This window comes from Acanthochromis polyacanthus, chromosome 21 (assembly GCF_021347895.1).
Source record: "Acanthochromis polyacanthus isolate Apoly-LR-REF ecotype Palm Island chromosome 21, KAUST_Apoly_ChrSc, whole genome shotgun sequence".
Classification (NCBI taxonomy): domain Eukaryota; kingdom Metazoa; phylum Chordata; class Actinopteri; family Pomacentridae; genus Acanthochromis; species Acanthochromis polyacanthus.
In genome coordinates, this window is record NC_067133.1 from 22746495 (window position 1) to 22773603 (window position 27109).

Consider the following 27109-nt stretch of genomic DNA (forward strand, 5'->3'; position numbering starts at 1 on the left):
TCAAGCTAATTTCCATCTGTAGTCCTTGGTCCATAAAAAACATTCATTATTTAAAACAATGCATATAAAACACATTACATTAACAAAGCAAAACAAAATCAAACACCGCAAGTTTTATCGCAATTTTTTAGAAAAGCTGCCGTGAATTCAGGCATTTTTGACCGCAACAATCTCGAAAACGCCCGCGAAATCCTGGAGCGACTGACTGTTCACCAAACCTCCTTGTGGGCTGTGTATCTTCTTCACTGCAGACCATAGACGGTATCCTGCAGACATATTTTAGGTTCATTACCACCACCTACTGGGCTGAAGTGTTCATCAGTGTTACCGGTGTGCCACAAATTAGGAAACTGAGAAAGGTGCAATTAGATCTGTTAACTTATTTAACGTATTATTTCTTCTGTTACTAATTAATTGAAATTAATCCATTTAAGTCCCAGCCCTAGTATAAACCAACAGCTGTAACATTTCTGCAAGACTTTAAACATAAAACAAGTATCGTGTGAAACACTAAATTTCTTTGAGGTGGTTTTAAACTGACTTTAAAAACTGACACATTACAGTGATCTTGGAAAGCAGAACACGGTGTGAATCTGTCCCTCTCTCTCTGCCTCACCAAGTCTACTCTTGTCAAAGTAAAGCCACGGGGAACATTCACACAGAAGACACCTTTGGCAGAATACCACCTCTGAACGCAGAACACGTTCAACTTTCAAGAAGATGGGCTACAGCAGCAGAAGAACACACCGGGTGTGACTCCTGTCAGCTAAATACAGTAACTGAGCCTACAATTTATACAGGCTCACCAAATTGGACAATACATGATTGGAAAAAGTTGTCTGGTCTGGTGAGTCTTGATTTCAGCTCTGACATTCAGATGGTCAGAATTTCGTGTAAACAACATGAAAGCAAAGCTCAAATAATCTCAAACTGGTTTCTTGAACATGACAATGAGTTCACTGTACTCCACAGTCACCAGATCTCAATCCAATAGAGCAACTTTGGGATGTGGTGGAGCGGGAGATTGGCATCATGGATGTGTAGTCAACAAAGCTGCAGCAACTGTGTGATGCTATTACACACGTGGACAAAATTGTTGGTACCCCTCAGTTAAAGAAGGAAAAACAGACAATTCTCACTGAAATCACTTGAAACTCACAAAAGTAATAAGTAAAAATGTATTGAAAATTAAATAATCAAAATCAGTCATCACTTTTGAATTGTTGATTAACATAATTATTTAAAAAAACAAACTAATGAAATAGGGCTGGACAAAAATGATGGTACCCATAACTTAATATTTTGTTGCACAACCTTTTGAGGCAATCACTGCAATTAAACAATTTCTGTATTTGTCGATGAGCGTTCTGCAGCTGTCAACAGGTATTTTGGTCCACTCCTCATGAGCAAACAGCTCCAGTTGTCTCAGGTTTGATGGGTGTCTTCTCCAAATGGCATGTTTCAGCTCCTTCCACATATGTTCGATGGGATTCAGATCTGGGCTCATAGAAGGCCACTTTAGAATAGTCCAACGCCTTTCTCTCAGCCATTCTTGGGTGTTTTTGGCTGTGTGTTTTGGATCGTTGTCCTGTTGGAAGACCCATGACCTGCGACTGAGACCAAGCTTTCTGACACTAGGCAGCACATTTCTCTCCAGAATGCCTTGATAGTCTTCAGATTTCATCGTACCTTGCACACTTTCAAGACACCCTGTGCCAGATGCAGCAAAGCAGCCCCAAAACATTACTGAGCCTCCTCCATGTTTCACCGTAGGGACAGTGTTCTTTTCTTCGTATGCTTGCTTTTTGAGTCTATGAACATAGAGTTGATGTGCCTTACCAAAAAGCTCCAGTTTGGTCTCATCTGTCCAAAGGACATTCTCCCAGAAGCTTTGTGGCTTGTCAACATGCATTTTTGCAAATTCCAGTCTCGCTTTTTTATGAGTTTTTTTCAGCAGTGGTGTCCTCCTTGGTCGTCTCCCATGAAGTCCACTTTGGCTCAAACAACGACGAATGGTGCGATCTGACACTGACGTACCTTGGCCTTGGAGTTCACCTTTAATTTCTTTGGAGGTTGCTCTGGGCTCTTTGGATACAATTCCAACGATCCGTCTCTTCAATTTGTCATCAATTTTCCTCTTGCGGCCACGTCCAGGGAGGTTGGCTACTGTCCCGTGGGTCTTGAACTTCTGAATAATATGAGCCACTGTTGTCACAGGAACTTCAAGCTGTTTAGAGATGGTCTTATAGCCTTTACCTTTAAGATGTTTGTCTATCATTTTTTTTCGGATGTCCTGGGACAATTCTCTCCTTCGCTTTCTGTTGTCCATGTTCAGTGTGGTACACACTTTTCACCAAACAGCAGGGTGACTACTTGTCTCCCTTTAAATAGGCAGACTGACTGATTATGAGTTTGGAAACACCTGTGATGTCAATTAAATGACACACCTGAGTTAATCATGTCACTCTGGTCAAAGAGTTTTCAATCTTTTATAGAGGTACCATCATTTTTGTCCAGGCCTCTTTCATTAGTTTTTTTTTTTAAATAATTATGTTAATCAACAATTCAAAAGTAATGGCTGTTTTTGATTATTTAATTTTCAATAAATTTTTATTTATTGTTACTTTTGTGAGTTTCAAGTGATTTCAGTGAGAATTGTGGGTTTTTCCTTCTTTAACTGAGGGGTACCAACAATTTTGTCCACGTGTGTATGTCAATACAGACCAAAATCTCTCCTTGTGTTAGATGCTGATTTATTATTTCTCGTCATCAGAAATAATTCAGAATTAAAACTAACTAATGAATTTACTACTGCTGCTCGGTGCAGAAATGCATGTTGGTCTCTTTTTGGAGACACACCTGGAACACACTGCTGTCTGACGCTCCAGGTATATAAAACTATGAATAGTCCTAAAAAGCTGAAAGTAAACTGTCATTCTGTGTGTGACAGTGACTTGAGTCAGATCCTAGCCTGGACTACTCTGCTCTCTATGCCCTTTCGGGGATAATTTGAAAATTGAATTAGGTTATCAACATTTTTGTTTTACTTGCACAAATGCATGCAACAATCTCTCTTTTCGAGACACCCATATTGAACCTACTGCGGTCTGATGCTGCAAGTATTAAAAAACTCAAAGGAAATCGTTCTGAATATGAGCTTAAGAATACACTTAAGCTCATATCAGTCCCTCCAGGATTTCGCGAGAGTTTTTCGTGATCGTTGCGGCCGAAAATTCCAGAATTCGCGGCAGCTTTTCTAAAAAATTGCGATAAAAGTTGCAATGCTTTAAGCTTATTTGTTGTGATGAAATTGCTGGAGACAGTGACAATTGCTAAAAAGCTGCATTTTTTTCCAGCTTGTAGAACATGTTTCAACACTGTAATTGACAATATTTATTCCGAAATTTCCACAAAAGCTGGCACACCATGGTGGGACATTAGCCGCAGCCAGATACTGGCTTAATATGACGTGGTTGGTAGATATGCAGCACAAAATGATAATTTACTATTGAATGAATCGTATTTCGACATATCTGTCAATAGCTTAAAAAGTTCATTTCACTTCTTGGCATACACGTGTTCACACACATGCTCACGGCTTGTCACGTCAATTAACAAGAACAGCACTGAAAGAGCGCAGTACTAAACCAAGACTGTTCATTACCTGACCTTGTGCTTAACGTAGGTGTGCGTTCTCCATGTGTACATACCGAATCGCGTGACATAACTATGTAGCAGGCGACGGGAATTGATGGGACTCAGAAACACCCCCACAATTTAATTAGTTGGTCCTTGTGTCATTTCCGATACGTCCACAGTGGTAGATTTGTTGTCGGATCACAATCATTTGATCGTCAACAGGCCGCTGAGGTAGCATTCACTTGTTGCCATGGTTACCGTGCCGCTATCAGACGCCGTGCAGCTATGAATCCTTAAATCCGTGGATCCAAACTTTAAGCCGTATAACTGCCGATGTCTAATCATTTGGTCCTTGTGTCATTTCTGACCAACCTTGAAAATTTCATTCAAATCCCTGAGTCCGTTTTTGAGTTTTGTTGATAACAGAGGAAGGATTAACACACGCTGATCGTCACATAACTCCGCCGTGTTCTTTGGTGGAATAATTAATCTAATTTACCTCATTCTTTCAGCGCTCTAACAGATCTGGATGCAACAGTTTCCATCATGGTGATTTGTCTGGTCTGTTGTCGGCTCATTTCAACCGTTCTAATACGTTTCGTGTTAAAAAAAAAAAAAGTGTGTATCAACCGATTTTTCTTTTTGTATTCCACCACAATATTGCACGGTTGTAAAACGGTTTAGCTCCTCTTTGGTGAAGAACAACGGTGAATTCATTGTTTATCACGGTCTTCAGCAGTAATTTTTGTTGGTAAATGAGAGTAGTTAGTATCGCACATCTGCATCTTTAAACCAAAAACAAGGAAGTGAATTCGGTGATGTAGGTGCATTATGTTTTCGCTGGGAGCTGCTATGATTGGTGTTCATGGGAAGCGGGACAAAATTGCGGGAAAGTTGTGGTGATTGGACAAAATTGCAAGACCGCGCAAAATTCGCGGAGATTGGTTGATTTCGCATGAATTCGCGCAATCGCAACATCGCGAATTTCTGGAGGGACTGTCATATTTATTTCTTATGGGAATAAAATGAATACAATCAGAGTAATCTTTGATAATAGTGTATTTTCATTGCAGTAAAGTTTTGTTCTTACGGACATTTCAATTCATAGTCTACTAAATTTCAAATTGTGGAGTAAAAGAGTTTTGTGTTGTTTTTGAATGAATATTGGTGCTGAAACATACACAACTAAAATAAACAACAAAAATCCTTCCCTTAATCCATTTACACAATTCACAGCACCATTGCTTGTGTGTTTCTATCAGTCAATGTGACGGTTCAGTTCAGACTTGTACAGTGCTGAAAGTGATGCGGAAATGTTACTAAGTCCGACCAAGTAAGACTATTGGTGCCACTTTTATGGAAATGGGTAGGGGTGCAAATTCAGAAATGAAGCAGATGTGTTGAATTGTCGTCAAATTAATCCTTAAAAAAACGGGACCGAGTATACTCTGTTCCCGCTTACTTGTACACACAGCCGAAACCGAACATTCTCGGCTCAACACGTGTGACTTGCTTGCGATTGCTAATCAACATAAAATATGCACACACCCATATGTTTACATCGACCAATGGTAAGATATAAACATTGGCCCCAAATTTGCTTATTTCAAACGATAAAGCCGTATGAGCCGTTATAACAAAGCTGCAATTACGAAGCTTTTATCGGGGCCGCTTACTGTAATAACACACCTGTGCCGGCCGAAATTCACAATGGCGAACGTCTATGACAATGCGAACTCGCAAGACTTGATCGATATTTTTATGGAATAGGTGGTTTTTAGCATGTTTTAGTATATGTACTTCTCCAGAAATATGGCTATACATGCAAATATATAAATAAAACAACATGGCCTTGTAAGGGTTAACAGAACAGAGTGCATGTCTCATAAGGGTTTTAAAAGATTTTTTTAAAAGCCGCTCTGTATAGAAAACATTGCATATGTTATTAACCTCTTAATACCAGTGAAACTTGTCTGCACCAGCCTTCACATATACTACATTTAACCTGCAAGGGTTAGTGTTTTTAAATGTGGTTAACTGAATACACACTAAGGGTAAAATAAATAAGGGCCCTTCAGTGCTGTGCAAACTAAAGAGATGTCTGTGTAGGAGGAATGTGAAACAAAATTGGTATGTAAATAAGTATTTAGCAGCATAAAAATGCTGAAAAGTTGAGTATTGAGGACTTTCCAAAGACAATATCTAGCAGATTGACATGCCGTATTTCCTCAAATAGTGACTGGGGTCATATTTTAGTATAAATACAAATTGATAGCCTGACTTTTAAATTACTTTTATTTGATGTGGCAGCCACAATTGTAACAATGAATAACATTCAACATTATATGGAAAAATTTGCAAATGAAACAAAAACAAAATTAATAGACTTTGTCTCATAGGCGTGTAAAAAATGTGGAAATGCTAACAGCACAGGTCAGCAAATTACCTGGTGCAGTGTGAGTACAGGGAGTAGAGTACAGCGTACTGGACGGCAGGGTAGTAGATGGCCAATTCAGAGTGGACCAGCATAAGATTGTGACTTAGAAGAGCGAAGACTGTAGGAGATAATGCCCACATCTAGATAAGACACATTTCAAAAAGAACATGCATTGTCATAAAGCAGTAGTTCACATTATGTCAGTGCAAACATTAAAACATCCTAATGCTGCTTCACAGTTCTAACCAGAGAACCCTGGTGAGTCACAGCGATAGATTCTTAGTGACAGACAAAAAGACAGTGATGTTATGTCTTTGGTATTTTTTTCCCCCATTCATGTTGTCTACCTTAGGTCTGTTAGGATACCAATTTCTGAACAATAGCTAGCTGGAAAAATCTGATCAATACGAACATTAGTTTCTTTTTTGCATCTCTAAATTTGCTAAGTTTTCACAAGAAATACATAAAGTAAAATTGACATGTTAGTCTCCACTAATAATGACAAACATAGCAGCACATATTTAACAGACATGTCTTCTGAGTGACAGGTGTTACCATGACATTTGTTGTATTTGGGTGACACTCAGAAGAGGGCTGGTCTAATGTGCCAGTGGAAATGCAGACTTGCCTTAAGATGAGTATGCTACAGATGACTAGACAAAGAAGCTTTTCACTAAGGCATTGATGGACAATGTATGATTTACTCTATTCTTCTGGTATTTTGTTTTCATTTTTGTGACTATTTAACCTCAATTAACATAAAATAAGTCAGGTCAGAGTATGGTTACATTTGTTGTATGTATATAAGCACTGGTGAAAAGCCATATTCTTGTGAAACATGTGGGAAGTGTCTCAAAAGTAATTATGGCTTGATGGTCCACATAGCACACACAGGCAAGAAGCTGGAATAGATTTCCTGCGGGAATAGATTTACGGATGCATCGGCTTTGAAAAACATCTACATTTACTGAAGGACATCTTGAGGCCATATATTTTCTAATATCTAATCCTTTAATGGGGAAATCAGTTGTAGCACGAGATGTTATAAATGTGACACTACCCCTGAGAAGGATCAGAGAAGTGTCCGAAGAGCTGTGTAAAACCAATCAAGGCATGGTTACAAAAATGAGGATAAGAGTGGGTTTGACTCAGCCATGCAGTCGAGCAAACAGTCCTATGAAACGAGTGAAATGGCAATTGGGAGAAAAACATTGGAATTACCCTTTGTGCTTTGTATTCTAGTGGTACTAGGTATTAAAATATTAAATATTCTGCAGTCGAGCAAAGAACACTGGCTTACCCCAATGAGAGAGTTCTTGGTGTTGCCAATGGTAGTAAGGGTGCTAAGGTTGAAGATGAGGGTGAATTGGGCCTTTTCCAGCGGTTGGGTGATCAAAGCAAAAGCAGGGTGCTGGATATTGGAGCAAGACTTTCCAGGTACTGGGGCTCTTCCCGTGGGATCCAGGGTTTCCATCAGGCTGGAAAGGGAACATGCCATCTCACCCAGTACCATTTTATAAGCTGCCTCCAGTGTTGGAATATTTTTCAGGCTCAGCAGTGCCTGATACACACCATGTACAGCTGACATCACCTGTGTAGTGTATGAGCACACACAAATACAAACATACAGCAAATACAGTAACAGATAGAAGGTGCATATTATATTATTTTTTTCACCAATACTAATTTGGCTGAATGAAGCAAATCACTACAGCTAGGTGCCAAAATCTGACAGCCAGTCTTTCCAGACTAACTGAAGGTCATTTTAGCAGCAGATTAATGCTCATCATTTAAAAATGACACCTTCAGTTATCACATAGCTGAAATGCTTGGCCACGTAGTGTATTGGATATACAAAAAGCATACTCCAAGGCTTACATGTTTGTACATTAACCTGTAGGACACTTTGCTGCACTCTAAATGACACACCTCTTTCTCTTGATGGAAGCGTAGCTTCAGCAACTGGGAGTCTGGTGCCAACAATTTTTCAACAAAGGATGCAGGCAACTTCATGTTGATCTGGTCCACAATCTAAAAAATAAACAAGTGCTTTAACTAAATGCTAAAGCAAATACTGAACTTTAAAGGTAGGAGTCTCTAAGTACGTGCATGCATGTGTTTATGTGGGATTGTGTGTATCACAACTTCTAGACATGGGATAAGCATCATTGCTTCCTTGTCAGTCTGTTAAAGTGACAGAATTCTGTCATTCAGATTTAAGTAATTTTTAATGTACATCCCAGCATTATTTAGACATAGCCCACGGACTACCATGACAGAATGCACCACAGAATGCACACAATTTGTCATTCATTCAAAACTGGACAGTACATCAAGTGATGTATAACACATACTAATGCACTATTACAAAAAACTAAATCAAAAACAAATAGTTTATCTCGCTGTCCAAATAACTAACAGTCTTGTTTATTTATAATTTCCTCAACACTGAAAATACAGCCAATGTTTGATGACAATCTAACTACAAACTTACCAACAATAAAATAAAAAAAATAACTGTTTGACGGCATGACTTGCTGTTAGAGACTGATTGATCTCATCTGCATGAAACAATTTAGATTTATAACTACTTAAGGAAGTTACAACTGTTTCATGTATGAATGCACCCAACTCTGACTCATTTGAAGACACTTGTATAGATCATGTTTCATGATACTGCTATTGTCTGATGATGCAGATATTTAATAAACTCAAAGGAGCAATTCCAAGCTAAAAGACTACAAACAGCTGCCAGCAACAAACTAAACTTCATCTCCTGTTAGTGGTTTGTCAAAACCCAGATTACATTCAATACTGATCAGTCTCATTGAATTGACCTGATTTGCTCATTCAGACATGAAGTCGAGGCATGCAGACGCCATCAAATTAATAGAAAGAAGTGTACGCCTGACATGTTGGCACTTTAATTTTCTTAACTTTTCATTCAGTCTACTTCAAACTTGGCAGTTGTATTGCTGGCGACCCAAGGAAATGCAGTGTTAAGTGTCGAAGTTATTTGGATAAGTGGTCATCATGTAATGGCAATCAGCAGTTTTCTGGAACACCTTCGCAACAGTATGTCTTCAATTATGTTATCAGCACAATGAGTGCATCACATGAAGCAGGAGATGCTCGGCTGTGCACATGCTGTGTACAAGGCTAGGCACTGCCAAACTGAATCAGGTCAGTATGAGACGCTCTCCTAGCAAGCATAAATGTACACAAAATAAGGCGCTGTTCAGTGACGTCTGATGAAGCACAAAATGCAAACTGCAATCAGCATGTCTGAACCCTCTCCTTTTGGACAGATACTGTGCTAGTCTAAAAGAGCAGTAAAAAGATATTTGTACATTTCTGGAGACTCTCCGAAAATTGCATGGCTTTAGAGCAATATTCAAGACAAAGTGACACCCCTGTTTTACAGTGTTTCCTCTTGGAAATGCATATTAGAGTAAGAATGAGGTGCATTTATACAAACATGTCTGACATTTAGGGCACACAGTTTAGCAGAAGTAGTAAAAAATTGCCAATTGAATTAGACAGAGCTTTGATAAGTGTGTAACTGTAAGTGTAACAAAATAAACTATGACAAAAAAAATTAAGCATAAAAGGACCATAACACTTTGTTCACCATGCTGTGAGTCTGCAAAAAAAAAATAATAAAAAAATGTGCCAACATTTTCATCTGTAGACTGGTTGACTGCTGGACGACAAAGATGGGCACTGTGGTTTGCCCTAAAGTGATTGAAAAAGTGCAGGTGTGGTATGAACTCTAGAAGTGACTATACCAGAGTAAGAAGACTGAGCACTGCTAGATTGTAGTCTGAGCCGCAGGTCTGGCAGAAGTCTAGCTGATCTAATCCATAGGCAAGGACAGCCTCCATCAGCTGACCAGAGGGCTCCACACTGGCCAGCAATACACCCACACACTCATTCCCTGCTGTGAGAACTGCCTCAGAGAACTGGACCTGCTTTGCCGTAGTCACACAGGCAAGAACCCGATTTAGAACCTTTAAAAAAAAACAGAGAACAGAGAGACAAATTTTAATTCCAATTCTATAAGACAATTTTTTTTTTTTTTTTTTTTTTTTTTTACAATCATGGATTGGAATGCACAAAGAGAAGAGAGAAAAAACCAAAAAGGATAAAAGGATGCCATACAGGAAATATTAGGACACAAGGACTCATTAGGACGTATTACACACTTTACCAACATTATTGACATTACGGCAGAAAATTGCCTTCTTCCCTGACTGTGCCTTTTGCATTTATCATTTTCAGATCATTATTTAACAGCAAATGTTCATGCAATAACATGAAAAGTTAATCAGTTAGTCGTGTTTTAAAGGATATGTCTGTTTTCCTTTCAGCTGCTCCACAATCTCCACAACAGATCACCTGCCCTCTGAATCTTTCTGTCACAACAACCATATGCATGTCCTCTCACTATGGTTAACTCAGCCACTAGAAATTTTGTTTACTGTCTTTAAATTAGTGGCACTACCTCTAACTCATGTAACATATCTGGTCTTACTGCAAGCATCTAAATCTTTCCTTGTATACTTACTGTTGCCCTTCTATTGCACATTTTTCCTGACAATACTGTATTCTCCACCGACTGTGCCCTGCCTGTACTTCCTTTTTCACCTTTCTTCCTTACCCACAGCTGCTTTAGATACACACGTGGACAAAATTGTTGGTACCCCTCAGTTAAAGAAGGAAAAACCCACAATTCTCACTGAAATCACTTGAAACTCACAAAAGTAACAATAAATAAAAAAAATTTGAAAATTAAATAATCAAAAACAGCCATCACTTTTGAATTGTTGATTAACATAATTATTTAAAAAAAACAAACTAATGAAAGAGGCCTGGACAAAAATGATGGTACCTCTATAAAAGATTGAAAACTATTTGACCAGAGTGACATGATTAACTCAGGTGTGTCATTTAATTGACATCACAGGTGTTTCCAAACTCATAATCAGTCAGTCTGCCTATTTAAAGGGAGACAAGTAGTCACCCTGCTGTTTGGTGAAAAGGTGCGTACCACACTGAACATGGACAACAGAAAGCGAAGGAGAGAATTGTCCCAGGACATCCGAAAAAAAATTATAGACAAACATCTTAAAGGTAAAGGCTATAAGACCATCTCTAAACAGCTTGAAGTTCCTGTGACAACAGTGGCTCATATTATTCAGAAGTTCAAGACCCACGGGACAGTAGCCAACCTCCCTGGACGTGGCCGCAAGAGGAAAATTGATGACAAATTGAAGAGACGGATCGTTGGAATTGTATCCAAAGAGCCCAGAGCAACCTCCAAAGAAATTAAAGGTGAACTCCAAGGCCAAGGTACGTCAGTGTCAGATCGCACCATTCGTCGTTGTTTGAGCCAAAGTGGACTTCATGGGAGACGACCAAGGAGGATACCACTGCTGAAAAAAACTCATAAAAAAGCGAGACTGGAATTTGCAAAAATGCATGTTGACAAGCCACAAAGCTTCTGGGAGAATGTCCTTTGGACAGATGAGACCAAACTGGAGCTTTTTGGTAAGGCACATCAACTCTATGTTCATAGACTCAAAAAGCAAGCATACGAAGAAAAGAACACTGTCCCTACGGTGAAACATGGAGGAGGCTCAGTAATGTTTTGGGGCTGCTTTGCTGCATCTGGCACAGGGTGTCTTGAAAGTGTGCAAGGTACGATGAAATCTGAAGACTATCAAGGCATTCTGGAGAGAAATGTGCTGCTGTCAGAAAGCTTGGTCTCAGTCGCAGGTCATGGGTCTTCCAACAGGACAACGATCCAAAACACACAGCCAAAAACACCCAAGAATGGCTGAGAGAAAGGCGTTGGACTATTCTAAAGTGGCCTTCTATGAGCCCAGATCTGAATCCCATTGAACATATGTGGAAGGAGCTGAAACATGCCATTTGGAGAAGACACCCATCAAACCTGAGACAACTGGAGCTGTTTGCTCATGAGGAGTGGGCCAAAATACCTGTTGACAGCTGCAGAATGCTCATTGACAAATACAGAAATCGTTTAATTGCAGTGATTGCCTCAAAAGGTTGTGCAACAAAATATTAAGTTATGGGTACCATCATTTTTGTCCAGCCCTATTTCATTAGTTTGTTTTTTTTAAATAATTATGTTAATCAACAATTCAAAAGTGATGACTGATTTTGATTATTTAATTTTCAATAAATTTTTATTTATTGTTACTTTTGTGAGTTTCAAGTGATTTCAGTGAGAATTGTGGGTTTTTCCTTCTTTAACTGAGGGGTACCAACAATTTTGTCCACGTGTGTAGCTGACTCACATCATTCCTTTCTCTTCAGGGCATAGCTCCACTTCTGTAAGCCCTCCTAAATCTGCTTCCTATTCTAACTACAGACTGAAAATGTCATCTGTGAACATCAAAGCCTTGGTTGATTTAATCTATCAGCTTGTCTATCACCACCGCAAACAAGAAAGGGCTAACTGATGACCATTGATGTAATCTTACCTTCACCTTCAACCTATCTGTCACTTATACGGCACACTTCGCCACTGTCTTACTCCTCACAGATATATCTTAAAAATTATGCTTGTTGCCTCACTAAATCTACTGTAGGTAATTTTTATTTCACTCAAGTTTTTATTTATCTTTAAGTGCTTACACAAACCAAAAAACAAAGAAAACAATTGAACAATGCCTGGGTAGTAACAGAGCATCTACATCATCCTTCAGTACTGTTAATCATAATTTTCTCCTTGTTCCCCTCCAACATTGCCATTTCGAGTCCTATATTCTGTCCACTTAATCCATTTTTTGTCCATTTGTGCTTCCTTTAGTCTCAGTTTGGGAGTCAGCTTTTACATTATGTAGATTTCCTCAATAATTTTCAACTATTGATCTTTTGTTGGTAGTCCTGTTTTCCCCCAGTTTCTCATTATGGCTTTTTTTACATGCCACTAGCAGTATCTTAACTAGTTGTCATTTCCCATCATACTCTCTTCAAAGAAATTACAAAGACAAAGCACACCACAATTCAAAGGGATCTTACGACCCATTATTTATTGTAGCTCTTCACATACAGTTTCCCGAAACAGTTATTTTCTGACATTTCCAAAAAATATGTGAGTGATCTACATCAAGTTCTCCACACTTTCTCCAACATTTTTGATGTTGGTTTAACTGTTTATTTTTTGTCTTTGGTGTGTAATAAAGAAGCATGCCAAATTTTTCCAGGAGAACCCCTTCCATATCATAACTAGTGGATGTGTGATGAATCTTCCACATATTAAGCCAATCATTATCTGTAATTTTCATGTTAAGTTCCTTCTCCCAGTTATTTTTTTATATAATTAGTTGCATGTTTGTCATGTAAAATTTAGTGCTTGATATATTGCACTGCAGTCGAACACTTTTTCGGCATCGACGCTCACCCTTCATGCTTGTTCTATTATATGAAGTGTTCTCTGGATGTTGTCCTGAGTTTGGCGACCTTTTATTAATCTTTTGGAAATAATAGATGTATATATTTTGTAGCCAACATTTAATATTGAAATTGGCCTATAGTTTCTTCATTATTTTTCCCTGCTTTTGCAATAACTGAGATTACTGCTTCTGCCCATGTTGAAGGAATTTTGTTTTCTTTTAGAGTCCAATTGAAAGAGGTTTGGAGTACAGGTATCAGCTCTTCCTTAAACATTTTGTACCATTCTGCAGGGCAGCCATCACTACCTGGAGATTTGTTATTTTTTAATGACTTTATGGCTTCCTTTATCTCTTCACTGGTGGTAGCAGCTGTTAGGATGTCATTTTGAAAGATTACAATTGATGGTATAGTAGGGAGGTTAATCCCAAAAAATAGGCTTTTGACTTAAAGTCATGATGCAAAGGTCGCCTTTGGTATGGAAGTACCTTAGGGTCATACAGATAAATTTATCCTAAGACACAAGTGAGATCACCCTTTGTATTGGAAATAAACACTTTTTTTTTTTTCAAAAATGGCTGCCAATGCGCCAAAAATCCTCTAGAGCCCATATCTTTGCTTCTGTTGTGGATATATAATGACAACCTTGGTGTCAAAGTGTAAATTTTTAGGGTCAAGGAATCCAACAAAATAGGTTTCAAGTTTAAAATACCAACAGCTTTCCCTTTTCCATGACAACTGGGGGTAAAGATGCACATTTTACGTAAAAATTGTGTCATCAAAGTGACTTTACTTATCGTTTCCTTCAAAAACTTTTTTATTTAAAGGTCCAAAGTGACAGGTCGACACTTTAAGGTTCGTATGCCTTTCTCATTAAATAGAAAATATTTTTTTAAGGTTTGATACTTAATAACTAGCTAGTTATAAATAGTTAGCTACATTATAGCAAGCTAGCTATCAACTACTTAGCTTCACATTCCACCAAGTAGTGATGCACTCCATCAGCACCTCCTTCAAGTAGCTTATCAGATAAGAAAAAAATGTGTAGGGACATAATGTAAATATGGCTAAGAATAATGGAGGGCCTTGGTATCACAAATCATGTTTCTCTTTAGAGTGGACATGTATGGGGCAAGGCACTTGTCCAACACCATGCAACAGTCTTGCCATCTCTATGGGGATGGCAGCAGGGTTCCCCAGACTCGCCACTAACTCCTGTCTACACTACAACTGCCACTATTTCAAAGGACTTGCACAGGACTTAAATTTGCAGATCTTGTCATGTGCAAGTTTCAGACTGGCTGTAAGGCACCTTGCAAATGCTCCATGCAGAGGCTGCTTTGCATGTCTTCCTGTAGATGTCATGGCTCATGTTCCCACAGTTGTGCAGACATCTAAATAGACAATCATCTTTGTGACGTATTTACACCAAGCTATTAGTCTTCGTCACGAAAAAATTGTAGGTAATGGCATTGCCTACTTCTTAAATGTGAACACACTCATGGAAAAAATTATTAGACCACCCTTGTTTTCCTCAATTTCTTGTTCGTTTTAATTTCTGGTACCACTAAAGGTACATTTGTTTGGACTATAATAATGACAACAACAAAAAATACTCATGAGAGTTTCAGAGCTGATATCAGACATTTTCCACGGTTTTATTGATAATAACGAAAATGACTTCAGTTCTTCCATCAATAGCTATGACATTGTACTGCCAAAAACAGATTTTAGGGTCTGTTTTAGTCCCATGATCCACACAGGAGTTAGTACTGATCCATAACCATTGTTTCTGATGACTGCAGCCATGCATCTTGGCATGCTCTCTACCAACTTGACATTGTTCTGCTGTCACAGCAGCTCATTCCTGTTGCATGAATTCTAACTAATCTGCTTTGTTTTTGGGCTTATGGTTCTCCATTTAGCGTTTGATGATTTTCGACAGGTTTTCAGTTGGATTTAAAACTGGTGATTGAGCAGCCTAGGCATGGTTCTAATGTTCAGGTTCTCCATCCAGGCTTTAACTGACCTTGTCGTGTGGCAAGGGGCATTGTCTTGTTGGAAAATCCAGTCATTAGAAGCAGGAAAGAGTTTTCCAGCTGATGGAAGAAGACTGTTTTCAAGAGTAGTACTGTACATGACCTGGTTCATTGACCCTGTTCTACCCTGACTGAAACTATCCCAGATGGTCACTGATCCACCCCCATGTTTTACTGTAGGGGCAGACAGTCTGGTTTGTAGCTTCTCCAGGCTCGAATGTCAGCAGGAAACCAATCTAGGCCTTTGCATGTGCAGTGCTGCTGATGACATGAAATGTCCTCTTAGTTGCCCTGGGAATACAATGAAGCTTAAGCATGTCAGATAGGACATAAAATATTCTTATATACCAGGGAATACAATGAAGCCAGAGGATGTTAAATAAGATGTAATAAGACAAGTATTATGGAATCAGCTGCATTTTTTTGTCATGTTCATTGTGTTCTTCAGGTAATGAACCTTTAGTTGTACCAGGCATTAAAATGAACAAGAAACTGAACAAAACAAGGGTGGTCTAATGATTTCTTCTTTGATTGTAGTTATGAACTTGTTGTCTCACTACTCTGTTTCTTAGCATCCATAATACACATATTCAACACTTTAAGTTGTATTTATTAAATTATTGAGTTTTGATTCGACTGTGTTTTTGGTATGTGTGTTTTTTTGTTTTTTTTAAATTGCATATTTTACCTTCAGTTGTTATGGTGAGGAGAATACCATTCTTTTTTTAGTCTTGAAACCTATTTTATTGGATTCCTTGACACCAATATAGCTATAACAGAAGCAAAGATATGGGCCTCTCAAGGGCCAAAGCGTGATCTCACTTGTGTCTTAGGATAAATTTACTTGTATGACCCTAAGGTACTTCTATACTTCTTTTTTTTTTTTTTTTTGAAGGATTATGGTTTCTCCATATGTCAATCATTCCCATCTCTTCTTGGGAGAGCTGTACAAATTTAGCCAACTGTCTTGTTTTTTTGCGATGCTTGTTGTATCCAAACTATGATTTATTGCTATGTTGAAATCCCCTCCACAAATCACTATGCCCTCCGCTTCTGTTGCTATTATGATATTGGACACAGATTTTTTTTTTTTTAAAGTGCTTATCACTTTCTGGGAGTGCATATACCAGGGAAACAGGTTCATTTTCGAGTCTTCCCTTCACTAGGACTTACAGTGCCTTGTGAAAGTATTCGGCCCCCTTGAACTTTTCAACCTTTCGCCACATTTCAGGCTTCAAACAAAGATATAAAATTTTAATTTTTTTGTCAAGAATCAACAACAATTGGGACACAATCGTGAAGTGGAACGAAATTTATTGGATATTTTAAACTTTTTTAACAAATAAAAACCTGAAAAGTGGGGCGTGCAATATTATTCGGCCCCCTTGCATTAATACTTTGTAGCGCCACCTTTTGCTGCAATTACAGCTGCAAGTCGCTTGGGGTATCTCTCTATCAGTTTTGCACATCCAGAGACTGAAATTCTTGCCCATTCTTCCTTGAAAAACAACTCGAGCTCAGTGAGGTTGGATGGAGAGCATTTGTGAACAGCAGTCTTCAGCTCTGCCCACAGATTCTCGATTGGATTCAGGTCTGGACTTTGACTTGGCCATTCTAACACCTGGATACGTTTATTTGTGAACCATTCCATTGTAGATTTGGCTTTATGTTTTGGATCATTGTCCTGTTGGAAGATAAATCTCCATCCCAGTCTCAGGTCTTTTGCAGACTCCAACAGGTTTTCTTCCAGAATGGTCCTGTATTTGGCTCCGTTCATCTTCCCATCAATTTTAACCATCTTCCCTGTCCCTGCTGAAGAAAAGCAGGCCCAAACCATGAGGCTGTCACCACCATGTTTGACAGTGGGGATGGTGTGTTCAGGGTGATGAGCTGTGTTGCTTTTACGCCAAACATATCGTTTTGCATTGTGGCCAAAAAGTTCGATTTTGGTTTCATCTGACCAGAGCACCTTCTTCCACATGTTTGGTGTGTCTCCCAGGTGGCTTGTGGCAAACTTCAAACCAGACTTTTTATGGATATCTTTGAGAAATGGCTTTCTTCTTGCCACTCTTCCATAAAGGCCAGATTTGTGCAGTGTACGACTGATTGTTGTCCTATGGACAGACTCTCCCACCTCAGCTGTAGGTCTCTGCAGTTCATCCAGAGTGATCATGGGCCTCTTGGCTGCATCTCTGATCAGTCTTCTCCTTGTTCCAGGTGAAAGTTTAGAGGGACGGCCGGGTCTTGGTAGATTTGCAGTGGTCTGATACTCCTTCCATTTCAACATGATTGCTTGCACAGTGCTCCTTGAGATGTTTAAAGCTTGGGAAATCTTTTTGTATCCAAATCCGGCTTTAAACTTCTCCACAACAGTATCTCAGACCTGCCTGCTGTGTTCCTTGGTCTTCATGATGCTCTCTGCACTTTAAACAGAACCCTGAGACTATCACAGAGCAGGTGCATTTATACGGAGACTTGATTACACACAGGTGGATTCTATTTATCATCATCAGTCATTTAGGACAACATTGGATCATTCAGAGATCCTCACTGAACTTCTGGAGTGAGTTTGCTGCACTGAAAGTAAAGGGGCTGAACAATATTGCACACCCCACTTTTCAGTTTTTTAATTGTTAAAAAAGTATAAAATATCCAATAAATTTCGTTCCACTTCACGATTGTGTCCCAATTGTTGTTGATTCTTGACAAAGAATTAAAATTTTATATCTTTATGTTTGAAGCCTGAAATGTGGCGAAAGGTTGAAAAGTTCAAGGGGGCAGAATACTTTCACAAGGCACTGTATCTTCCCTCTATCTTGGATTTCTTTTTCACACAAGAATTTAGTTGAATTTGAGATTAATATTACCACTCCTCTTCTATGTCCTTGTTTATATTAACTGTAGAATGAATTCCTAAAACCATATTTTTAAAATTTTTCATGTTCTGTCTGTGATAAATTGGTCTCTTGTAGAAATATAGTTTGAACCTTCTCTTTTTTCAATTTTGTTCTTACTTTTCCTCTTTTCACATGTGAATTCAAACCATTAACTTTTAGCGACAACACCTCCAGACTGTTATGTACCATTACGTTGAGCCATTGTCTGTAATTGTTCTCCCAAGCAACTTAAAACTAAACAACTCTGAACAGCATGAACTGTATCGAACTTTCATATGGGGGTACTCGCTCTACTTCCCCCATAGTCCCTGTTGGTGGCTGGACAGGGAATCCTCATCTCCCATGAGGGCTTATCCCTAGACAGTGACATGTATCCAACATGTGGATCTCTCAGTCTAGAAGTGTCAAACATTTTTCACATTTCTTCCTATCTGCTGGCATGTGATAATTGAAATAGTTTAAGGCACAGATTTGTGATAATCTCCCACATTGTGCTATTAACTTATTTTTGATTTCTACATAATATGAATTTAAACAATTACATGGAGTGGTCCCTGCTGTATTACAGTCATGTTTTTACAACAACACCCTTTTTAAATTTGTCTTACCACAAGCTGATTTTTAAAGAAAACATTTTGTGTATTACTCCCGATGAGTTATGATCTCTGGAGTTTCCTCTGATATCCCTGTAGTTTTTCCATCACTCGCTGTGCCGTGTCCCGGTTCGAGCCGCTGCCTCTCCCCCGTTGCCAACCTGGCGCTCCGACAAATCTCCCCTTTCGCTCGTCTGCGTCTTTCGTGATATCCAGTGTGAATCCTCTTGTTTTCATATCCAGTGTGGCCTCTCTGGCATTACAAGTTTTTACTCTGTCATTGCAGTGAGTTCGCATTTTCGTAAACGGGGAGTGCAAACAAATTCCCTTCCCCCTCAGTGCTCTTTATGTCCAAGTATGTTCTGCGTGTGTGGATCATTTCTGATGGGTAGTCGTGGTCAAATTGAATAACCTTTCCTCCCACTTTCATCTTCTTCTGCCATACTCTTCAGAATCACTTCTTTGACTTCAAACTGAAGAAAGTTGACTATAATTGACCTTGGAGGGTTACCTGCACTTAGCTTCTGTGCACGCGCTGAATCTGCAGGTTTATTTCTCCGGGAAGCTCCAGCTCTGTTCTCAATAGTTGGTCTAAGTAGTTAAGCACAGAGCTTCCTTCTGTTCCTTCTGGTAGACCGAATATGCGGATATTATTTCTTTGTGATCTTGCCTTCAGGTCAGTTATGTTGTCTTGCATATGATTGTTCTGGTTGAGCAGATGCAGCAGTGCTTCATTAGTGTTCCACTCCTCCAGCTCCGCTATGCGGCCCTGAGCTTCGGTCAGCTTTGTCTTTTGTTTTTCTAGTTCTCTTTACTCTCTTGGAGTTTGCTGGTCAATATCTTCTCGAAGCGAAGTTAATTATTTTTTCATTTCCCTTTTTATATTGTTCTTGAAAGTTTGTAGTTCATCTCAGAGATTTTTATGGAGGTCTTCTACATCTCGGCTAATGTTTGCTAGCGTGGTCCGGAGGGCGTCGACGTGGTCCTGGTCAACTTTCCTTGCCGTCTTGTCATCAGGTTCAGCTTGGCTGTGTTCGGGGACTCCTTCCATTGTTCTCTGTTCTTGTGTTGATTTATTCTTATTTTTGCGGATTTTTCTCTTATTAACTCCACTCATTACAAAATTTTGAATATTTGCATATCAAGTTAGGTAGATTTAGTGGAGCTATTTTAACTGACTTTGAGGAGCGCAAAACTACTCAGCTGCTCTCTGCGCTATCTTGCCAGAAGCCTACTGTAGGTAATTTAATGAAGAAAAACAAATATTTGTGAATAGAGATGCACCAACATGGAATTTCAGAGCTGATAACTGCTAATTTGTGACTAATACAAATGTAAATAATTCAAGTTATATTTTAATTATTTTATTTTATATATATTGATCAAGGCCTATCAATGACAGCCTAATGAGTACGCAAGTTTCCCTTTGCGTTTCAATAACCTGTTTTGTTGTCCAGGTGGTGTAAAGATGTTTTACACACATGCTTTTCTGCTGTGACTACATATGTTAGACAAATTAAGAGTAAATTTTGTAAAGTAAATATGTGCAAGTGCTGGATCAAGACAGCTGGACATCAAGTGCCCTCCAATAAGGGCACTTTGATGTCCCTCTCTCGTCTTTTGTAGAAGCTGGACAAAGGACCATCAACTGCATGAGATCATCAACTGTCTCATGCAGTCTGACAAAAACCTTCCTCATTCTGCTTATTATTCTTTTATTGTATGCACGTTGCATGCCATTCCACTAGGGGGCTCTACTACTCCTGTGGCGCATGTTATTGTTCCAGAGAGTGACCATGTTTCGGCGGGTGTTATTGTTCAGTAGCACATGCTAGAGGCTGTGTAACCTGCTAGAGGCAGTGGTCCATGTTAGAGGCATAGAAAAATAAATTTCTTTCTGAACTGAACATGGAGTTATCTTTCGAACTATCATTGGTAGCACAGGATGGTTGGTAACTACAGAGTTCCGCCTACATTTGAAGAAGGAAAAGTTTACGAAAGCTGGAAGAATGAAGTCATTGTTTGGACAAGAGTTACCGATCTGGAGAAGAAAAAGCAGGCTCTGGCCGTTGCCTTGACGCTATCAGGGAGGGCGCGAGACACAGCGATGGAAATTCCGGTAGATGATCTAAATAAAGACACTGGAATGATGACGTTGCTAGCTAAACTGGATGATTTGTTTCTAAAAGAGGAAAAAGACAGGATCTACGAAGCTTACTCTGAATTTGACCGCATTGTAAAAGAAGTGAACATGTCCATGGCGGACTATATTATCGATTTCGAACGGCACTACTCAGGAATGAAAAAGTATAAAATGGAACTACCTGACGCAGTTTTAGCATTTAAGCTGTTGGACACTGCGTGTTTGGATGCGACGGACAGGCAGTTGGCTCTAACTGCATACACACACTTAACATTTGCTTCAATGAAGTCCGCTTTGAAGAGAATATTTGGCGGAAAAACGAGTGCGACAACAGAAAGTATTCGTCAGGAGACAGTGTTTGCCACGGAGCAGCGGCAGCAAAGAGGCAAGTCCTGGCAGCAAAGCACTCAGCAGGAAACTCCACAAACCGGTACAAACCCGCTGGATAAGTATGGACAACGATCAAAATGCGCAGTCTGCCAAAGCACATTTCATTGGGCCAAAGATTGTCCGCACAGAGGTGAGAGTGTTAAAATAACTGAAGACAAAACAGACGTGAAAGAGTGTAATATTACTCTGTACACTAAAGAATCGGTGACAGATGCAGAAATATTCATGACTGAGTGTTCTGGCTCAGCAATAATCGACCCTGCCTGCACTAGGACAGTATGTGGACAAGAATGGCTAGACAACTACAGTACTGTGTTGCAAAAGAAAAGCATGAAGACGATGAAAGAAACAGAAGCACAAAGTCACAGGCCCTTCAAGTTTGGAGATGGACAAGTAGTCTACTCAGTGAAAAGAGTCAAGATTCCTGCTAAGATTGGCAACACAAAGTGTACCATAGAAACCGAAGTAGTACCTGCTAATATTCCCCTGCTTTTGAGTAAAGCATCATTAAAAAGGGCAGGGACAGACCTGGACAAATCAGACAAAGACAAATCTGCTCTTTCATTATCTTTTCTTAAAAAACTAGAGAACTGTAAATCAACTCTTCTCATGTCGAACGCTCTGATTGGCTGTTCAAATTTCTACTTTACATCCTGTACCCTTTACATATAAATAAAAGTCTGACAATAAAAATGGAATCAAATGTTTTATAAAGTATGATTTTGCAGTCGAGCCTTTGGTCATTTGAAATGATTGGGGTTCTTCATCGAGTCCTTTGGCTTCAATCAAATGACAGTGCATTGATGTTCAACCAGCCTGTCAAATTGGACTGTACTAGCTCTGGTCATTACTATGTTAACATTGTGGACGGTCCAGAACGAAAAAGGCCTAGAGTGGTCATTGACTAGGATGATGCAGGTGTTTTGTCATGCATGCAGGCATCAGTGTCAGGGTGCGCCAACTTAGACTATGAAAAGGTTATTCTTAAATATGAAGAGCTTCCGAGTCACTGAGACTCCTAGTAGGAGTGATATATCAAAGACAATAGGAAATTCACTCAATGAACATAAAATTGGTCTTCTTACAAGAAATGGAACTGTCTAGAGGCATTTTTATTAAAACATTGCCAGAGGTCAATAGCACAGAGACACTTTGGAAACTGAAAAAATGTGTTTAACTGTTGTCTCACTGTATTGATATAACTGAAAAAAAAAATGTCATGGTTGAAATAGGAGGTATTGTGTCTAAGGTTAATCCTACAGTTTTCTACTGGTTTGATGAGGATAAGAATGTAACTGTGATTGTCATGTTGAGGATTTCCCAAGGGGTGGATTTTGTTACTTTGGGCAACTAGGTACAAAAACTTAGACAGTTAGCGTAGAGGGCCAACGTAGAAAACTTGATGAGCCCTCAGTAGAGGGCAGAACCACGCCCTCTGCTGGCGAATACCCTGTCCTCTCTATACAACTGATGCAATATGTATCAATTTAGATCATCTTACGTATCTCCCTCCCTACTTGATCTGCTGACCTGTAACTCCACAACTGAGCAGGGGACCTTAGACTGATCTTCAGTGCCACGTTTGATTATCCTGACTTCAGCGGTTGCAGAGATATCAGACCATCCATCCATCCATCCATCCATACCCAGCCAGATACCGCACCGAATGCAATAACCCCGCCGACGTACCCGTCGGGCATGGTTAATTAGCTTGGAGGGCTAATTTAGAGAGTTAGCTTAGATAGCTAACAGACAGTTGGCTTTAGAGGGCTAACTTAGGGAGTTAGCTTAGAGGGCTAACTTAGAAAATTAGCTTGGAGGGCTAATTTAGAGAGTTAGCTTAGACAGCTAACAGACAGTTGGCTTAGACAGCTAACAAACAGTTGGCTTAGAGGGCTAACATAGACAGCTTAAAGGGCTAACTTAGAGAGTTAGCTCAGAGGACTAACAGACAGCTTAGAGGGCTAACTTAGAGGACTAACACAGACAGCTTAAATGGCTAACTTAGAGAGTTAGTTCAGAGGACTAACATAGACAACTTTAGAGAGTTGGCTTAGAGGGCTAAAGTAGACAATTAGCTTTGAGAGCGAAAGTAGACAATTAGCTTAGAGAGCTAACTTAGAGAATTAGCTTAGAGAGCTAACCTAGAGAGAGAACAGCTCAGTTCAAAGATAGGCCAACTTCTGTGGGTTGCAAGACAGAGCAGGCCTGATGCCATGTTTAATGAAAGCAATTTAGTGTCTAGTCTCAAACAGGCTACTGTACAGACCATTAATGAAGCAAACAGAGTTGTTTGCAAACTCAAGGCCAAGTAGTTAAGTTGAATTTTTAGCAACTTGGGAAAGACAGCCAACTAAAGATGGTTGCATTTAGTGATGCATCTTTTGAAAATCTTTCAGATGGGGGTACTCAAGGCGGCTACCTCATTGTTCTGATGAGTGAAAAGGGGCAGTTCTCCACCATTTCATGGCAGTCAAAGAGAATCAAGAGAACTGTCAGGAGCACACTTGCAGGTGAAACACTGGCTATGTCTGAGGGAGTTGATAATGCCATTTTTCTGTCAACACTGTTCTCTGAACTTAATGTTGGTGATGCTACTCATCCTGTACCAATAATCTGTCACTGATAATTTCTCTCTTGTCGATGCACTTAAGTCAAAGTTTGTTGCTGAGAAAAGACTGCGTCTGGAAATCAGTTCGATTAAAGAACTGATTCAAACCAAGAAGGTTCGTCAAATACAGTGGTCCGAAACAAAATACCAACTTTCAGAGTGTCTAACAAAAAAGGGAGCATCCATAGCCTTGCTGCTTAAGGCTCTTGATGAAGAACATTGGACTGACTGTTAAATGAGTTTTTTTATGACTTGTTCCTCACTCACTAAAACTGCTATGTTGTGCTGTTCCAATCAAATGCTTGCTGGTATTTGATTAGTACAAATGCCAGGCTTTAAAATTCAGATTCATCTGAGTAGAACCCTGTAAGGATGATTCAGTTTATTAACAGCTGGAATTTCATTACATTTTCTATCAGTAAGAACAACTCTGCTTTGGAGAGTTTGGCTCATTTGTCAGCAGGGAGCTATACTGGAGCTCATTTTTCCTTTGCCAGATGGGATCAATTGTTGTATTTCTTACATTTGTTGTTTAGTTTTCTGTGTTTCAGCTGAAAATTAATTTGATCTGAAGGGTTTCATTCTGTATTATTGCATAATGGGACGGTGTCTGTTGTGTTTGTTTAGATGTTTCATGATTCTTTTCAGATGTTTTTACTCCTCTAAGTACTATGATATGCATTATCATTTTTCTTTTAAGACGAGAGGGAGATTGATATTCTTTTATTGTATGCATGTTGCATGCCATTCCACTAGGGGGCTCTACTACTCCTGTTGCACATGTTATTGTTCCACAGAGTGACCATGTTTAGGCGGGTGTTATTATTCAGTAGCACATGCTAGAGGCTGTGTAACCGGCTAGAAGCAGTGGTCCATGCTAGAGGCATAGAAAAATAAATTTCTTTCTGAACTGAAAGTGGAGTTATCTTTCAACTATCACTGCTCTCTCACTCTCACATGATTTTTTGAAGCCAACATCTCGTTGCTGCCTCTCTGGCTTGTTGCAGTTCTGAGCTGGGCTGTAACAAATAAGGGCTCATCCATGTCTTAGTTGATCCAGTATAAACTTAAAAAGTACAGTTAACTCTGGTGGTTGATTAGTTTTGAGGGTAGAGATTGATTTTTATGAAGGAAACAGGTATGCAATTTTGTAGTACAGTTGACTGATGCTCTGTTGTACCACGTTAAGACAGCTTTTCTGCAAATGACTGTGCTCTGGTTGTTAGGAGACAGATAAACTAGAGTGGTAAGTGCTATCTGGAGTTAGTGGTGCTGCTTTTGTGTTTGAGCAGCACAAACAATTGTCGTGGCCAGCAGAAAATATTTTTAATTAACTAGAATCAGCGTTTGGTTCTTAAGTTTTGTGAACAAGACCTAGATAAATGTTTTTTTCAGTCTTTGAGTGAGTGAGAGCAGAGGCTGGTCTGATGATGAGAGCATATTACTACTGTAGTCTATTTTGATAGTTAAAGCACAGGAAGCGTACTCTGCACTCATTGTGGTGGATAGTAAAACCCATGTGTTGGTCAAAGCCACAGAGTTTTAGTGCCTAAGGGATAGAATAGAATCACTTAATTTATCCCCGAAGGGAAATTCAATATTGATATGTCAATATGGATATTGACAGAGGTTGAGATTTCGGCTGAAGTCGTGGTAGGCAGAGTCAGTGAGTTACCCACTCATTGATGTACTATCTGGGTGTTCAAATTTATAAGGTTTTGTATGATTTTATCATTCTCTAACAGTTTAAAAATTCAGTTTCCACTTACATTGTCATCAGCATAAATTAGGATAAGTTGAAAACATCTATGGAGGTAGCTACACTGGTAGATGAGATTGTGTTGACACAATGTGGTAACCATGAGTTCCATGCTTGGAGTAAAAGCAGTAAGTATCACTCAGTAGGCAAACGGTGGGAAGGAAACTGTCTTTGGTGTGGTTTGCCAAAAAGGGCTGGACGAAGTCAAGTGCAGTGCAAGTAAAACATGCAACTATAGCAGAGGCAGGGGACATTGGGAAAAATGATTGTTCGAATTTGAGCTATTCTAAACGCGGGCAAGTGAAACCTGCTGCACTTGCTGGTGTGGGAAGAAATTCAAGTAGTACCCTTTCTCATAATGTCCTGTCTCCTTAGAACAGGTCTCCCAGAGAACAGATGTTAAATTTGGAGTGGGTTGCAGCAAGGTACAGCCTAATTTCTCAATCTTTATGTCTGATGGTTATATGTCAATGGCAGTGATCATAAGGCACCAGTAACAATTCTAACACATACTGAAGCCTTTCATTCAATCATTATACAGTCATGGAAAAATTATTAGACGACCCTTGTTTGCTTCAATTTCTTGTTCATTATAATGCCTGGCACCAGTAAAGGCATATTACCTGAAGAATACAATGAACACGACAAAAAATGCAACTGAATACATAATACTTTATGTTCTTTTTGATATGCTGAAGCTTAATTGTATTCCCAGGATATATAAGAGGCCATTTCATGTCAAAAGCACTGCACATGCAAAGGCTTAGAGCGGTTTCCTGCTTACATTCAAGCTGTGACACAACCCAGAAGTTGTCAGCTCTCACATAATGCCTAAAACTAAAGAATTATGTGAAACCACAAAGGCAGCCATCTTGGCACTGCTGGAAATTGGGATGAGTGAGAGACAGGTAGCGAAAAAATTAAAGACCTCCAGCACGGCTGTTCATTACAACAAGAAAAAACAAGCCCAACATGGCACTACCAAATTGCTAGCTGGTCGCAGAAGGAAACATTTTTCTACCTCACATGATGACCGTCCACTCATCTGCTCCTGTCAGGAATCAATATCAGACCTCCAGTGACCTTAAAAATGAGTGGGCATTGCAGAGAAATATGACTTGTGTGGCAAGGACAGTTGGAAATCAACTTCTCGAAGCTGGTCTGAAGTCACACAGGGCA

At 39.4% G+C, this 27109-nt stretch overlaps 1 protein-coding gene across 2 annotated transcripts in view; it reads right to left on the reverse strand.

Annotated features, from left to right (window-relative positions):
* Window positions 1-27109, reverse strand: part of smg1 (SMG1 nonsense mediated mRNA decay associated PI3K related kinase) — a 238923-nt gene that overhangs the window by 144952 nt on the left and 66862 nt on the right. For both annotated transcript variants that reach the window (XM_051941283.1, XM_051941282.1), the window contains exons 11-14: window positions 9865-10086; window positions 8006-8107; window positions 7377-7667; window positions 6086-6216 (exon numbers count right to left, since the gene is read on the reverse strand). In XM_051941283.1, the coding sequence (XP_051797243.1) occupies window positions 6086-6216; window positions 7377-7667; window positions 8006-8107; window positions 9865-10086 (746 nt within the window). The remainder of the gene's footprint in view (window positions 1-6085; window positions 6217-7376; window positions 7668-8005; window positions 8108-9864; window positions 10087-27109) is intronic.